This window comes from Ambystoma mexicanum, chromosome 1q (assembly GCF_040938575.1).
Source record: "Ambystoma mexicanum isolate Mex_15411 chromosome 1q, UKY_AmexF1_1, whole genome shotgun sequence".
NCBI classification, from domain to species: Eukaryota; Metazoa; Chordata; class Amphibia; order Caudata; family Ambystomatidae; genus Ambystoma; species Ambystoma mexicanum.
Window position 1 is genome coordinate 522,848,509 of NC_090922.1, and position 15,518 is coordinate 522,864,026.

Genomic DNA, 15,518 nt, shown 5'->3' on the forward strand with positions numbered 1-15,518 from the left:
CTTCGTCGAGTTCTCCTGAGAGAGTTCATTGCCCCACAAAACGCAGCTCGCAAGCTGAGTGGGAGGAATTCAGGAAAAAGATGCTAAGCGTCTTCGAGAAAGCGGCCTCGTCCCCCTCGAAGACAGCTGAGGGTGATACCCCGGGTAAAAAACCCAAAAAATCTAAACGCCGCGAGTCGCAGTACCCGGCGGAAAAGTCAACCCGAAAGCGCCTCGAGCCATCGGGAGATAAAGCATCATCGACGCCATCGTCGAAAACTCCTTCGAAACAGAGGTCGGCGCCATCGACGCCGTTGTCGAAGGATTCATCGGCGCATCAGTCGATCGAGTCGACGCCGACGTCGACGCCGATATCGACGCCGGTGAAGGAAAGAACCACGGCTACTCCACAGCCAACGGTTAGACAAAAGACCTCCGACTCGACGCCGAGAACGTCGACGTCGTTCTCGAGCAGGACTCCGATCCTTTCGAGTTCCTCGAGGCCTAGTACACATTTCTCGACGCTTTTCACGGCGCCTTCGAGTACTTTCACGTCGGTGTCGACGACATCGACGTTTTCAAGGCCTGTGATGATGGCTCCTTCTGCATTGGAAATGGGGTTTATACCATTCCAAAAACCAAAGTATCCCCCTTTAACCTCGATTTTTGAGGAAAGGGAGGATTCAGACCAAGATATTGATTTACAGAGGACCACATCACCAGAGCCAGAGACTTTCGCCTCTGAGGAAAGAGGATTAAAAAATCTTCAGGATGCACTTCAGGAAGCTAGTGGCTTGGACACTTCTCCTGAAGCAGAATTTATCAAACCAGACCCAGGAGAACATGCGGAGACTCCATATAGAGCTCTGATGTCTAGAATCATAGAATTTATGGGTTGGTCTGCACCTTCTCCTGCCTTTCAGCAGGATGACCTCACTGACATACTGGACAAGGGCCCACAGGAGGATCCTGTGGTTCCATTTCACTCTGCTCTACAGAGAAGGATTTTGACAAACTGGGAAACGCCGGAAATTATCCCGGCAGTAAATAAAAAACTGTCAACAAAATACAGGGTGGCTAGTTCTGACCCTGAATATTTGTCAAAACACCCTACTCCTGAGAGCTTAGTTGTACAGGCTGCAACCTCATCAGGCAGCACATCTGCATACCCCACTGCTCCGCAGGATAGGGATGACAAAAAGTATGATGCCATGGCTAAGAAGGTTTTTTCTGCCTGTAGCATGGCGTTAAAGTCTATTAACGCGACCTGTACGCTCGCTAGGTTCAGCCACACCCTTTGGGAGTGCGCTTCATCAGCGGCTGACTGCCTCCAAGAAGGAGAGGAAAGGGACGCATTTTTAAACATCATCAGGGATGGTAAAGATGCGATGTGCGAGACCCTACAAACTGGCCTAGATTCTGCTGACAGTATCAGCAGGGCCATGGCGGCAAGTACCACAATCCGCAGGCATGCGTGGTTGAGGAAGTCTGGTTTTGCCTCTGACGTGCAGACCAGGCTTTTGAATATGCCCTTTGACGGTTCTACCCTCTTTGGAAAGAAGGCGGATGACAGTTTGGAGAAACTGCAAACGTCCAAGGCAGCAGCCAAGTCATTGGGAGCTGCTATCCGTCAGAATACCTTTCGTCCTTCGGGATCATCGTGGAGAGGACGGTCCTTTCGTTACTATTCCTCATATGGAAAGGGCAGAGGACGACCGGCTCAAAGAGGCCAAGGAAGATTTACCCGTGGTGGACGGGGTAGGGGAAAGAAAGCCGCACCCGCAGGAGCAGGAGCCACTTTACCTTCGGCAACTGCATCAGCCGCTTCAAAACCACTCTGAGGTCTCCCCTCACAGAACACCAGTAGGGGGCAGGTTAACTCACCATCTGACGGAATGGCAGGCTATTACGTCAGATGCTTGGGCTCTGGAGACAGTGGCCCAAGGTTACTGCCTGCCCTTCCTACATATCCCTCAGAGTCATCCACCGGGGAACAACCCTTTGAAGCTTCCAGATCCGCTCCTCTTGCAGGAGGTTTTAGACCTGCTAGAGAAAGGTGCCATAGAACTGGTACCTGTAGCGGAAAGGAACAAGGGTTGGTACTCCCCCTACTTCATAATACCGAAGAAGGACGGAGGACTGAGACCCATCTTAGACTTACGGGAATTGAACAAATTCCTCCGAAAGGACAAGTTCAAGATGGTGACTCTCTCTCAGATCCTTCAGGCCCTCCAGCTTCAGGACTGGTTGGTATCTCTAGACCTCCAGGACGCTTATTTCCATGTGCCGATCCATCCCAGGCACAGGAGATACCTGAGGTTCGCAATTGGCAGCTCTCATTATCAATTTCGAGTTCTGCCATTTGGGCTAACCTCCGCCCCGAGGGTCTTTACCAAGCTAATGTCGGTTGTGGCTGCAAGTCTAAGGAGGGAAGGGATTCATGTCTACCCTTACCTAGACGATTGGTTGATCAGAGCTGTATCTTCGGAACAGGTTCAGAGACAACTAGATTATGTTTGCCACTTCCTTCACAAGCTGGGCTTCTCCCTCAATTTAAAGAAGTCACAGATGATACCATCACAGAGACTCCAATTCATTGGAGCAGTCCTGGACACTTCCCTGGGAAGAGCCTTGCCACCAGAGGTGAGGGCTCGAGATATTCTGCAGATGGTCATCAGATTTCAGAATGCCCAATATCTCCCAGCCTACGACTTTCTGAGGTTGCTAGGCCTCATGGCATCCTGCATATTCCTCGTGCCGGAGGCTCGCCTGAGAATGAGATCCCTCCAGTGGGCACTGAGAACTCAGTGGTCACAGTTCTCAGGAAGGATGACAGATCTCCTTCGGATCCCGGTCAAAGTAGCCCGAGACCTTCAGTGGTGGGCCTGTCGGGAGAACATCCTGAAAGGAGAAATGTTTTGGCAACCATGGCCGGAGATAACAGTAGTCACGGATGCCTCACTCACGGGGTGGGGAGCTCACGCCAACGACTTGACCATCAGCGGTCGTTGGTCTCCATCGGAGTCCAGACTACATATCAACCTGTTGGAGCTGAGAGCCATCAGACTAGCGCTGAAGGCTTTTCTGCCGTCTGTACGGGGAAGAAACGTCCTAATAATGACGGACAATACAGTGGCCATGCACTACCTCAACAAAAGAGGAGGCGTAGGCTCACTACCACTGTGCAGAGAGGCGATGCAGCTCTGGTTTTGGGCAATTCAGGAAGGAATCTCTCTATCGGCAATTCACCTAGCCGGAGAGAAGAACTTGACAGCGGACGCTCTGAGCAGGCAGAGCACAGTCTCTCACGAGTGGGAGATAGCTCAGGAAGTCCTTCAAGAGATCTTCGCCCTTTGGGGAACCCCTCAAGTGGATCTGTTCGCCACCAGTATCAACAGGAAGTGCGACAGATTTTGCTCAAGGGAATTTCCCCCGAGAGGAGCTCTAGGAGATGCGTTCGTAGTGGACTGGGAGTTCCCACTTCTGTACGCGTTCCCTCCGGTCCCTGTCATTCCTCAAATGATCAGGAGGTTGAGAAGGTTTCGGAAGACCATGATCCTAATTGCCCCGGATTGGGCCAGGAGAACGTGGTACCCGGACCTTCTAGACATGTCCATCTGCCCTCCAATTCGACTGCCATACAGAGAGGATCTTCTCTCGCAGAAGGAAGGTCAGGTTCTCCATCCAGCCATCAAGACCCTCAACCTTCACGCTTGGTGTCTGAAAGGTTGAGGTACAAGGATTGGGACCTTCCGGATGATGTTATGGAGGTGTTGCTTTCGGCCAGAAGGCCGGCAACTAAAACTCTATACCGCTGCCGTTGGAACAAATTTTGCAGCTGGTGCAGAGAAAAGAATATTGAACCCTTTTCTTGTGGTACACCTATGGTGTTGTCATTCTTACTTTACCTGGCTAATTCAGGCCTACAGGTTGGCACAATTAAGGGCTATCTCGCAGCGCTATCAATCTTTAAGCGCACTGCAGAGGAGCCTTCATACTTCAAAATTCCATTGGTAATACAATACCTAAAAGGATTAACTAATGTTTATCCCCCGAAACCTTTTCAAGTTCCCTTATGGGATTTAAACCTAATTTTAAACTTCCTAAAGGGTGCCCCTTTTGAACCACTACACTCTTGTTCATTGAAGCTTCTCACCCTCAAAACTGTTTTGCTAATAGCATTGACATCTGCTAGAAGGGTTAGCGAGTTGCAAGCCTTATCGTGTAAACCTCCACATACAATCTTTTACAAGGACAAAGTTGTTCTTCAGGTGAAGCCTAACTTCCTCCCGAAGGTAGTCTCGGAGTTTCACATCACTCAGAAGATTATATTACCTTCTTTCTACCCTCCTCCTCATCCGGGGAAGGAGGAAGAGAGACTGCACAGGCTGGACCCTAAGCGAGCCTTGAGCTTTTATATCAGCAGATTGGCTAAGATCAGACAAGCAGACCAACTCTTTGTAGGTTATGCAGGACATAAGTTGGGCCTTCCAATAACAAAACAAACCATCTCCAGATGGATTATTTTAGCCATTCTGGAGTGCTACAAATTGGCAGGAAAGGAGCCTCCTCAAAATCTAAGGGCTCATTCTACCAGGGGTATCGCAACATCCTCAGCCCTTCAAAGAGGGGTGCCAATTCGAGATATATGTGCGGCTGCCACATGGTCGTCCGCACATACATTTACCAAATTCTATAGCCTGGATTCCTCCTCTAGTCAAGAAACTAGATTCGGCAAGGCTGTGTTACACTCTGTCCATTCTGGAAGGGTAACATAACTTTTATTACTCCCGCCTCCAGTCACAATACCACTGCTATGGGAGTCTATCTAAGATAAGGAATACGTCGGAGGACACAATCCCTTCGAAGAACTAGTTACTCTTACCTTGTAACGTTCTTTCGATGGGATGTTCCTCCGACGTATTCCTTATCGACCCTCCCATCCATCCCCGCAGTATGACTTCCTGTGGGTTTGCAGCCTATGCTCCTTCAAGGTGATTAGTCTAATCCAAAAACATTACTGGGGACTACAAAACGGAACTGAGCAACGGACGCTGCGCGCGGCCTTTATAGGCAGGATGACGTCGACGTCGGCACGGAGGCCGTCGAGGGTCATCGACTCGGCGATCATCGACGCGCAGCGCCCTCTGGCGAAAAAATTTTCCGAGGCAGGCCAGCAAAGCTGAAGGATTTCTATCTAAGATAAGGAATACGTCGGAGGAACATCCCATCGAAAGAACGTTACAAGGTAAGAGTAACTAGTTCTTCTGATGGTTGTATCTGCTTAGATTCACATGCGCCCACCCTTCCTCCCCGCTCGGATGGAAGGAACATAGACTTCCTTTATATATCTCTCTCTTTTCTGTACTCACTCACGTCTAGAAGGCTCCCTCAGGGCAGAAAAAATACAAACAGAGGGACCTCGACGCGTGAGGGATTGTGGGTACAACGCACGTCACTTATAGGGATAGTGTTTCAGACACGCCTTGTCGACGTCCCCTTTTCGACTACGAAAATCAAAATGCAATACTCCGCAGTGACCACTGGATGTCGGACCTATGCACAGCATGTGAATCTAAGCAGATACAGCCATCAGAAATGCTTTTACGGTAAGTAATGCATTCTCATCTCATTTACAGGCCACCAGGGCCCTTAGGCCCTTTCAAAGAGGAATTATCCAGCCTCTTAGCAGGCAACACAAATAAGTCATCCCAGACAATGATCCTTGGCGACCTTAACCTAGGTCTTAACGACCCAAATGACAAACAAGCGCAAACAATTGCCACCATGCTTGAAGGGCATGGCCTCACCCAAAAAGTCCTCACACCCACCCACGACAAAGGGAGAATACTAGAATGGGTAGCCACCTCCAACTGCCCTACTACTATCAACAAAATTACACCGCAGCCTTGGACTGACCACTTACTCATCAATTTCTACTTAACACGATGTCCAGAATTGAGAAAACAATGGCACCATCTGTTCCCACTAGATCCAGAAAAAACATCACACCAGACAATATCCTACCCCTGCTCCTCCCAACCATCAATGCCTTGCCATTTGATTCTGACCCAGACACCTTGTTAAAATATACACCACCACCATGGCCATAGCCATGGACACCATCGCCCCACTGAAAAACTGTAAAAGTAAACAACACTCCCACCTTAATACTTGGTTCACCCCCATCTAAAAGAACTGAGACTGGGAAAAAGGAAGCTTGAAACTGTATGGAAAAACTCCCCTACAGCTGAAAATAAACTTGAACTGAAATTGTGCGCTACACATTATAAGAAAGCAATCATCCAAGCTAAAAAAAGTCTATAACGACCGAATTTCCAAAGCATGCCCCAATACAAAGGAACTATTCGCAATCTTGCGAGAACTCGAATCCCCCATATCACCACCTGATAACGTACCCAAAGACAAGCAATGGTGTACAAATATCCAAAATGCCCTCGCTAATAAAGTAAAAACACTACAAACTAAAATTGCTATAAAAAAAAGCCTCGCTCCCTCTTAGGGAAATCCCCAGCACGCCCACGCTCAAACCTAGCCTAACACCCTTCAAATTCTCGAATGTTTCCACACATGAAACTGAAAAAATCATTGCCTCAATAAAACCATCCAATTGCAAAGGCGATTACTGCCCAGCCCAGATAATCAAGGATGCCGCTAGAGACCTTTACCCCTTCGTCACTAAACTCATCAATGCCTCCTTCTCATCTAGCACCGTCCCAAGTAGCTTAAGAGTCCTGGGTTCTCCCCCTGCTTAAAAAACAAACCTTAGACCCCTCCATCCCCACCAACTATAGGCCCATCACTACTGTCCCTTTCCTCCTGAAGATAATTGACAGAGTGGCCTATCTCCAAATCCAAAAATACCTAGAGACCAACTCCTCGGCACTCGTCAATCGGGCTTCAGACCGCAACACGGCACTGATACCGCCCTTATAGATCTCAAAGCCCAAATTGACAAGCTCACCGATAAAGGAAACACAGCTATGCTACTCCTCCTTGATCTGTCGGCGGCTTTTGACCTAGTGGACCATGCAGTACTCTGCAAACACCTAGCGTCGGCCACCCACTTCTCAAGTGAAGCTATAGCCTGGATCCAATCCTTTCTCGACAACAGAAGCATGCAAGTCTTCTCCACCTTAGACTCTGCAGACCCTATCCAGACAACATGTGGAGTCCCACAGGGCTCTTGTGTCTCGCCAACGATGTATAATATCTTTACTAAACCTCTATTCAACAAATTGGACAGACTGGGTGTCACCTACACAAATTATGCAGATGACACCCAGATCCTCATCCCCCTTTCAGGCAATTTCACTACGGATACAGCTTTAGTAAACAAAATGTACACCCTCATTCAGGCATGGATGGCAACCAATGGCCTCTGCCTGAATGATGAAAAAACAGAGATCCTCATTCTAGGCTCACCCAAGAACCTAAAACAACTTGATTCCAACTACAGCTCCTTCAATATCGATGGCAATATAATCCCTGTCGCCAAAGAGGTGAAAACCCTCGGTTTCTATTTGGACAACACTTTGTCCCTAAGAAAACAAGTGAACTCCCTGGCCTCATCCACAGCCTATACCGGTAAACTTTTTAAAGCATGCAGACCCTTCCTCTCACCAGCTAGCTGCATTATCCTAGCCAATGCACTAATCCTCTCAAAACTGGATTACTGCAATGCACTTTATGCAGGCACAAATAAATACATCATCAATCAACTTCAAACCCTACAAAACAACGCGCTCAGAACCGCCCTGAACCTCCCAGCTAGAGAGCACAGCTCGAATGTGCGGAGAAAATACAACTGGCTAAAAATGTGCGATAGGATCACCTTCAAAATTGTCACACTAACATTCAAATGGCTGAACGATGCAGCCCCCCCCATACCTTAGGGATAGAATAATAAGAAAAACCACTGCACGGCCAACCAGAACAGCCAACTCTTTCTGCCTCCAAACCCCTAGATTCCGACTAAAAAAAAAACAGGAGGTAATAGCTTCCCTGTGCAAGCAGCCCAGTACTGGCACGCCCTACCAGTTGAACTAAGAAGGGACCAGCCCTACAACAGCTTCAGGCACCATACCCGCACCTGGTTTCGACGCAATGACCTCTGAAACCGGTGACCCTGAGCATTGTGACCTGACGACACACATACCCCTCCACTCTTACATTTAAAATGTACATAATGTATTTACTGTATATAATTTGTTACCTTTCCACCCTTACATGTAAAGAATGTACATAATGTAATTACTGTATACAATTTATGTTACCAACAACCTGTAATATGCAACCTGTAACCAAGTTCTAAGCATTCTTGTTATTCTGTGCGCCCAGCTACCCAAGGGTTTTCGGGCGCCCTATAAATAAATAAATAAACAAACAAACTAACTAGCGGAGACCTTGGGTGGAGTGCTGAGACCGCAGATGGAAGTAATCTTGAAGTCTCGGAAAAGAGTCTTGACTACTGCACTAATGGCCGCATCGATGGTAATCGCTAAAGACTGGAAACAAAGCTCCCCTCCATCGATGATTAGCTGGTATCGCAAGCTGTGGAACATAGTAGCAATGGAATGGATGACATACGGGACCAAGGGGACGCGGACCGGTTCCAGAAGGAGTGAGAAATGTTACTTTTCCTGAAAAGCGACTTTGTGCAACAATGTGGCCCGCAAAACATTTGGGTATTGGACATGGGCTGACATACTGGTATATATGGGAAAAGAACAGTGAAAGGACTGTATACTTCAAAAGATACGGAAACTGGGGAATGGTTCCTCAAAGGGGGTTGGTGGAGTTCTGTTTAAAAAAAAAAAAAAAAAAATGTATAAATGCCAATAAAAATATTTTTTTTTTAAAAAAAGACTCACCAGAGTGAATGCTGCATTCTTAATCCATAGTCCCCTTTTGTTCATATACCCCCAACCCGCCACATTCCCTGTAACAATAGCCTCTGCTCTTTCTTAAATGGACTGATGGTTGGGGCATGGAGACTGGCCGTAGGAGTTTTCATCACGCACAATTCATCCCATTTATTTTTACATTAAAACTGCTGCTCTGCAGCAGGCTCCTTTTTTGTCCCGTAAAATAGACACTGCAGTGAGGCACTTCTGCAATACAGGTTACTTTGTCATATTTGCTGTAAACTAGAAAAGTCCCATACAAAAAGTCTCCCTGCAGCGGTCAATTTGTGCTTATTTTGGGCAAATTGTTTATTGCTATTCTGAAAGGTGCATTGTTCAGTCCATCAATGTCTAACGATCAAAGAAAATGCGTGCAAAGACTCCTTGAAATGCCAGAGCCACGGTGGGACATCCTGGCAGCAGTTACACACTTACATGGACTCATAATGAAACATTTCAACTCAGATTTACCCTCATGAAGCCAGGCCACGTTTGCCTGGTTCCATCTGTTAAAATCGCCGCAAAAATGGCTGTGGACACAAAATATCGTGGCATAAAGGCCATGGTTTTGCCGCCGCAATCCATGTATAGAATGCGGGGGACACCCCTGCAACCTCCGCTCTCCTTAAATGGTGAAATGGGCTACACCTTTAACGGGTCAAACCACAGCATCTTTGCCGCAATTTTTTTGGACAGGCGACATTTTTGCCGCAGTTTTAATTGATCCATGAGAGTCTTCTCCCCAACTGCCGCAGAACCATCACCTGTCCTATGTGTTCACCAAGCCATTATTTGACATACTTGACTATCTGGGTGTGTCCTATACCAATTACGCTGACGACACCCAGATACTCATTCCAATCACGGGTGACCATACTATATACACTAAGGCCTTGAACAAGGTCTATCAAGTCATACAGGCTTGGATGGCCCAACATGGTCTTAACGACGACAAGACAGAGCTCCTCATCCTTGGCTCACAGAATAGGATCAACAAATTCGACCCGGCCTTCAAAGACTTTAACATTGATGGCAACACCATTCAGGTCTCCAACAATACCAAAACTCTTGGAATTTACCTTGATTCCACACTTTCACTTAACAGACAAACCAATGCCGTCATTGCAGCCTCGGCATACACCTGCAAACTTATCTCTGATGGGACAACATTGTAACTGTTTGTACTAATTCAACTATGGTACAGCTTGCATTGTGATCTGTAAAACCACCCCACCCTCCCTGTCCTTGCTTAGGTTGTTCAGTTTTTATGTTTATGTTCAATGGAGTAACTTGTATACCCATGCAGAGGGAATGAGCTGCGCCTAACCTCTTGTTGAATCTATATAGGTCTACTATTGACCACAGATGGACTTTATTGCCTTTAAGAAAATCTACAAAAATATTAAAAATAGTGTCAGCAATATGCAAAATTTAAATTCATTAACTATACTGAGTGTCTAGTCCTATTTCACACAGCAGCGCATTACATGGCAGAAAAATAGCTTGTTGCTTATATGCCGTATATTTGACTAAACTTGCATTTGAATGAGTTGCAACTGAAAAGAATTTTGACAGGCAGGACCTCTCCCTGTTTTCAGCCTGGGACACTACGTGTCAGACTAGTGGGAGGACCAACATTGCTTTACAACTGGCTTGTCCGTACATCAGTTCGTTGATCATTTGCTGCAGTGGTCTGTGTGAAAGTTGTGAGCCACAGGTGTTTCCTTGCTATGCTGCCACATCATTAAATGCTTCTTCGACTGATCCAGTGAGGAACATTGAGTTGGCCCAGACCCCCCCTATCTGGGAAGGGACGATCTAGATCTCCCTTTGCCTTTTCTTTCCTCCTTTTCTTCCTTTCTGCCCCCTTCTCGCTCCATGTTAACCTGGATTCCTCTTCCTTTTGCCCACACTCAGTCCAGCCCGCTCTTCTGCTTTCTTGACCATTTCAGTTGTCATATGTTGGTCTCCTCAGTTCGTCTTCATTATGCTTCCAGCCCTCGTAAGTTTGCTCTGTTTTTGTCCCTTCTCTAGTATCTTCCTTAGTAGTGAAATCTTTCAGATTTCTTCCCTGCCCCAATGTCCCTCTTTTCCATTCTTGCCTCCCTTGCCAGTAGGGTGATAGCTCAATCAGTTATGCACTTGCTGCTTGAGCTCTGTATATAACCTGAAGGTCACTTGTTGAAATATTGGCATGTTTCACACAGCTTTTCATATTTTGGATGTTATAAAAATAGTACCATTATGGTGGTAATGGTAAAACCCATGTTTCCTCCTTGCCTGTCACCCTCGTTACAGAGTTTACTTTGAGCTAAGTCCTCACCCAGGAAACTGGTGCTTCATTCCCTTTCCCTCCTTCATCCCTCTCAAAAATGTTTTGTGCTTCAATTGTTTCTTTAAACCCTCCCCAAGGTGGGTATAAAAGCACCTCTGACTCACCAAGACTTTCTGCTTGACTACAAACTATAGTAAAGCCACAATGCGTCTCGAAGGGATTGGGGTACATCGAGTAATGTGACGAAGAACACAGAGTAATGAAGATTACTGGTAAGTAATCGGGCCATTTATAGTGCTGTGCTACAAAATGGGAACAACTTTGCCAGCGTGCGCTGTATGAAAGCAATTGTATTTATTTTGAGCATTACTGATTTCATACCTCCTTGCCCCATCTCCCTCACTTTACCTCCAACCCCCTATTCCCCATCATTGTTCCACTTTTGTCCCCCCATGCTCCTTTTGAACAGATATCGCTAATTCTCCCCACCTTCTGCTCCTTCCACAGGCGCCACCCTGGTCATCATTGGCTCCCACGCTGCATTCCACGAACTGGAGGGCTGTGACACAGAGGACTTGCAGATGGAGCCGGTTTAACCCCTGCTGCACTTTGCTCTGGACCACGGATCTACCACCCCTGCCAAAGCTGTGCGATGCAGGAGGCTCTGCTGCCCCCTTGCCTAAAACAAATATTAGGTCAAAGCATATTTCTCTGCTGCGTGGGTTTCTTGCATTCCGTGATGGATTGATTCTAAGCACCTCTTCAACCATGTCTGTCGGTTCCACGTGCATTGCAACCATCCGCTTATTTTGATCCTTGTGCCTGTGGTGTCAGCACGTGCAGCGCTTCGCTGGTTTATATTTATCCTCTCGCGGGCACTGCAGCCCCTTGCTTGTATTAATCCCCTCTCGTGCCCTACATACCTCTGCTTGTATCCACCCTGGTTCCTCCACGGACACTGGATATATCCCCTTCCCTGTGTTTGGCTGCACGTGCACTGTATCCACTGCGTGCACTACTTGTATTTGTTCTTTAATACACTGCTTGTATGAATCCCCTCTTTGCACTGCTCCCGTCCGCTTATTTGGCCAGTAATGTTTCCAAATTCGATTTTACAGCCTTGTATCCCCTACAAAAATCCCCACCTGTGCCTGCTGCATGTCCCTGTTTTCTAAATGCGCTACTTTGACCACCTGCCCCTCTTTCCGTCCTCTCGCTAAACTGTTGAACAGTTTCCTTCTATCAAAACCAAATTTTAGCAGGAGGGGTGATCTGTGGACTCTGAACCCCATTCTAAAACTGTAACCCTCGCCCTTCCTTCCACCACAATCACCTCTGGAGGAATTACTCCACATGCAATGTAGAAGTACCGTCTGTGACACGGGTCCTTGCTTCCTCGGGTGACTTTATGTTAAGGATGTCTCTGCGGGATGGAAATGAACCCCCTCTTAATGAGTTTGTCCGATGCACCCATCTTGTTCAGTCATATGGTACTCGCCTTGCGTCGTTTTATAATTCAAAATGAAGGAGTGGAGTTTGACTCGTAAAAAGACGATCTTGGTAGAATCCAGAGGAGACTGCACCCTGGATTATTCAGTCTGAGTGCGGGTCATGTACAGCAGGTGATGGTTCCCGACCATGGAGAGTAAAGAGAAACATTGGGGCACTGGTTTTTAAAATGTCAATTTACACCCTAATGCCTCAAAACTGACATTCTTCAATTGTGCATTTCTTTGCTCTCTAACTCTTACAGCCCAACTGTTTTTCTGCCAGATAATGCACTTTGACAAATTTGGCAGCGGGGCAGGTAATAGAGGGGGCATATTATTTCGAAGTCCTGGTCTCTGGGTGGTAATTGTTTGTTCATAGTTTGAATGGATCACAGTTTAGGGGTGTGCTGCTTAGAATGACTGATGGAACTTTTGAAACCTCGAAATACCTTTTTTAATTTTGCCTGAAGGCGGTAGTAGTGGAATCCAGTGGATTTCCAGCGCTGGTATCTTCTCTAGATTCATAGGCTATGCTGGTGTCTGGTTTGTGTCAGCACAAACCTTACCACGGCATGAGAAGTTATGGAACATTACAATGTGCAAGTCAAACTTGTGTGTCTACCTCTTGCACCCCCTTACTTCTGCAGGCATTCCCTTTATACCAGTCCTATCTAGAACGGTCCATTCTGACAAGTGCTACCATGAGCGGCCTTCAGCTTCTCATGGGCATTGGGGGTTACTTCATGAAGCCTGATACCAACCTGAAAATGATCTCTCAACCTGCTTCCTGAACCAAAAAGGCAGTGTGAAATGGAAGAGCTCCCTTCTGGGGGACGGTGCAAGAGATTGAGCTGACCCAATGCTGAAGGATTGGCTTGGCGTTCCAGAAATGTGGGGGGGGAGGCAAGTGACACCTAGTGTTCACTGCGCCACATTTTTCAGCCACCGCTGCTGACTCTCCATCACCAGTGTCATGTAATTCCCTTCTCTTCCCCTTTGCTTCTGCTTCCCTGTCCCTTTTCTTGTTTCTGTTTACCATATCTTCTCTACCATACCTAGTTGTGCTGCATGCGCCCTCCTCTCCGTCGAGGGGTGGTCTGGTGTTTTGATGAGTTGTCAACTAAGCATCCAGGAGGCATGTGGTTTAATCTTGGCTCCCCAACTTGGACAACAATGTGTGATCTTGGACAAATTACCTACATCTCTCTGTGCCCCAGTACTTAGCAATTTGCTCTTGTCTCGTTTTCCTTTCCTCTCCTGTTATGCCCCCGCTTTCCTCCCATCCACTCATGTCTAACCCATGTTCCCCTCTTTGTTTTAACATTGCTCTCAGTGCTGTACCCACCCCTTCCTCCTTTTGCCACTTCCCACCTGCACTCTTTTTAGGTTCCTCCCTTTTGCATAGGGCATGTTCCTGCTCTCCCCTCATTCCTCCTGCTTCAGCTCCTCCGTTCCTCCACTTCTCACTCTCAGCTATTGTTTTTTACATAGTGTGTTCTCTTCTGCACGCCTCACATCCCACTTCTACCTCCACTGCTCTACTTTCTCTATACTCTTTTTGCACAGCCTCTTCTCATTGCCCACCTTTTCTTGGCCATTGCTCATGCTCACCATTGGCCCTGATTCTTCTGGGCTTGCTCTCTGTGGACCGCTGTCTTCCTTTGCCCTCGGCCTGTCTCATCCCCTGGCTTTGCAATGCTGACATGGGACTTCTGCAGAGTTACATCCCCTGTTAGCTTTGTCTGTGTGTGATGCTTCTCCTCACACTTTAATTCCTTCTTGTTCGAATTAAGCTGCCTTTCCCAGGTGGTTCAGATGGGCTTTGCTGCAGATCATGAGGCATAATTTAATCACCCTGGCTCGAGAGCAGATTAGAAGTGGATATGTAATGAGGCGTCTGTTTGGGGAAGGACTAGGTTCTGTTGGTGCTGGAGCGTGCAGCACTTCTGTTATTGGAAGCCCGCTTGGAATGATTCGTCCCCATGTAAGCCTGTATAAGTGGTGCATGCTGCACGGCCTTGAATCTTAAAATGCGTAAGGGACCATGACTGCAAGCTATGCGAAGGGGAGGGAATTCAGTGTATGGGATTTAGACTTGCAGTAAAGGGCCTGCAAAATGGTTTGCGGCTGCCCTAGAGGAGGAAAGGTGGGGGGGGATGTTGCAGTACCTGTGATGTAAGAGCGGGAAAGCAAGGGGGCTGGTCTACAGAGAGGAGGCAATCCATCTGTGTGGGATATAAAATCCTAGAATATGGATGGGGAAGGTTGGGAATGGGTTGATTCTGGTGCTTGTGGTGCAGAGAGGGTGCTATGGGGCATGGTATAATTGGGTATGTGGCATTTAAAGGGGCATATAGGGCCTGTGTTATGTAATTTAAAGGTATGATCACATTGTATTACTTTTTCAAATAACATTACACATGTATTTAATCGTTTTACTCTAATAAATATATCTTGATAGATCTATTTTACATTGTTGTCTGGTAGATTTTCTGAGGGTTTTTTGTTTTGGTTTTGTTCCAAACCCTGGCTATGGGAGATTAAAACGTCTAGAGATGCACACGCTTTAGAATGTTCCCCGATGTCGCCAGCAGAAACCCTCATTGTTGGGACACCATTCCTCTGCAGACTTATTTGTTTACAGCATGTCATATATCCCAAACCTTTCCAAAAGGTAACTTGAGGGCTGTACAGCCCAGAATAAAATGCATTTGGATGATACAGAATATCATTGTTACAATAACCCTTTAAAAGCAAAACTACCTCAAGCCCAAAACTGAAAACGCATCGAAAGGATACATTGGTTTGTCCCAGCCACCTAGTGCTGAACCATTGGCACCCTTGGAC

The 15,518-nt window shown here is 47.0% G+C and overlaps 1 protein-coding gene across 2 annotated transcripts in view; it reads left to right on the forward strand.

Annotated features, from left to right (window-relative positions):
• Nucleotides 1–15,142, forward strand: part of RABAC1 (Rab acceptor 1) — a 273,689-nt gene extending 258,547 nt beyond the window's left edge. For both annotated transcript variants that reach the window (XM_069640925.1, XM_069640926.1), the window contains exon 6: nucleotides 11,689–15,142. In XM_069640925.1, the coding sequence (XP_069497026.1) occupies nucleotides 11,689–11,777 (89 nt within the window). In that variant the 3' untranslated portion in view covers nucleotides 11,778–15,142. The remainder of the gene's footprint in view (nucleotides 1–11,688) is intronic.
• Nucleotides 15,143–15,518: the final 376 nt, after the last annotated feature.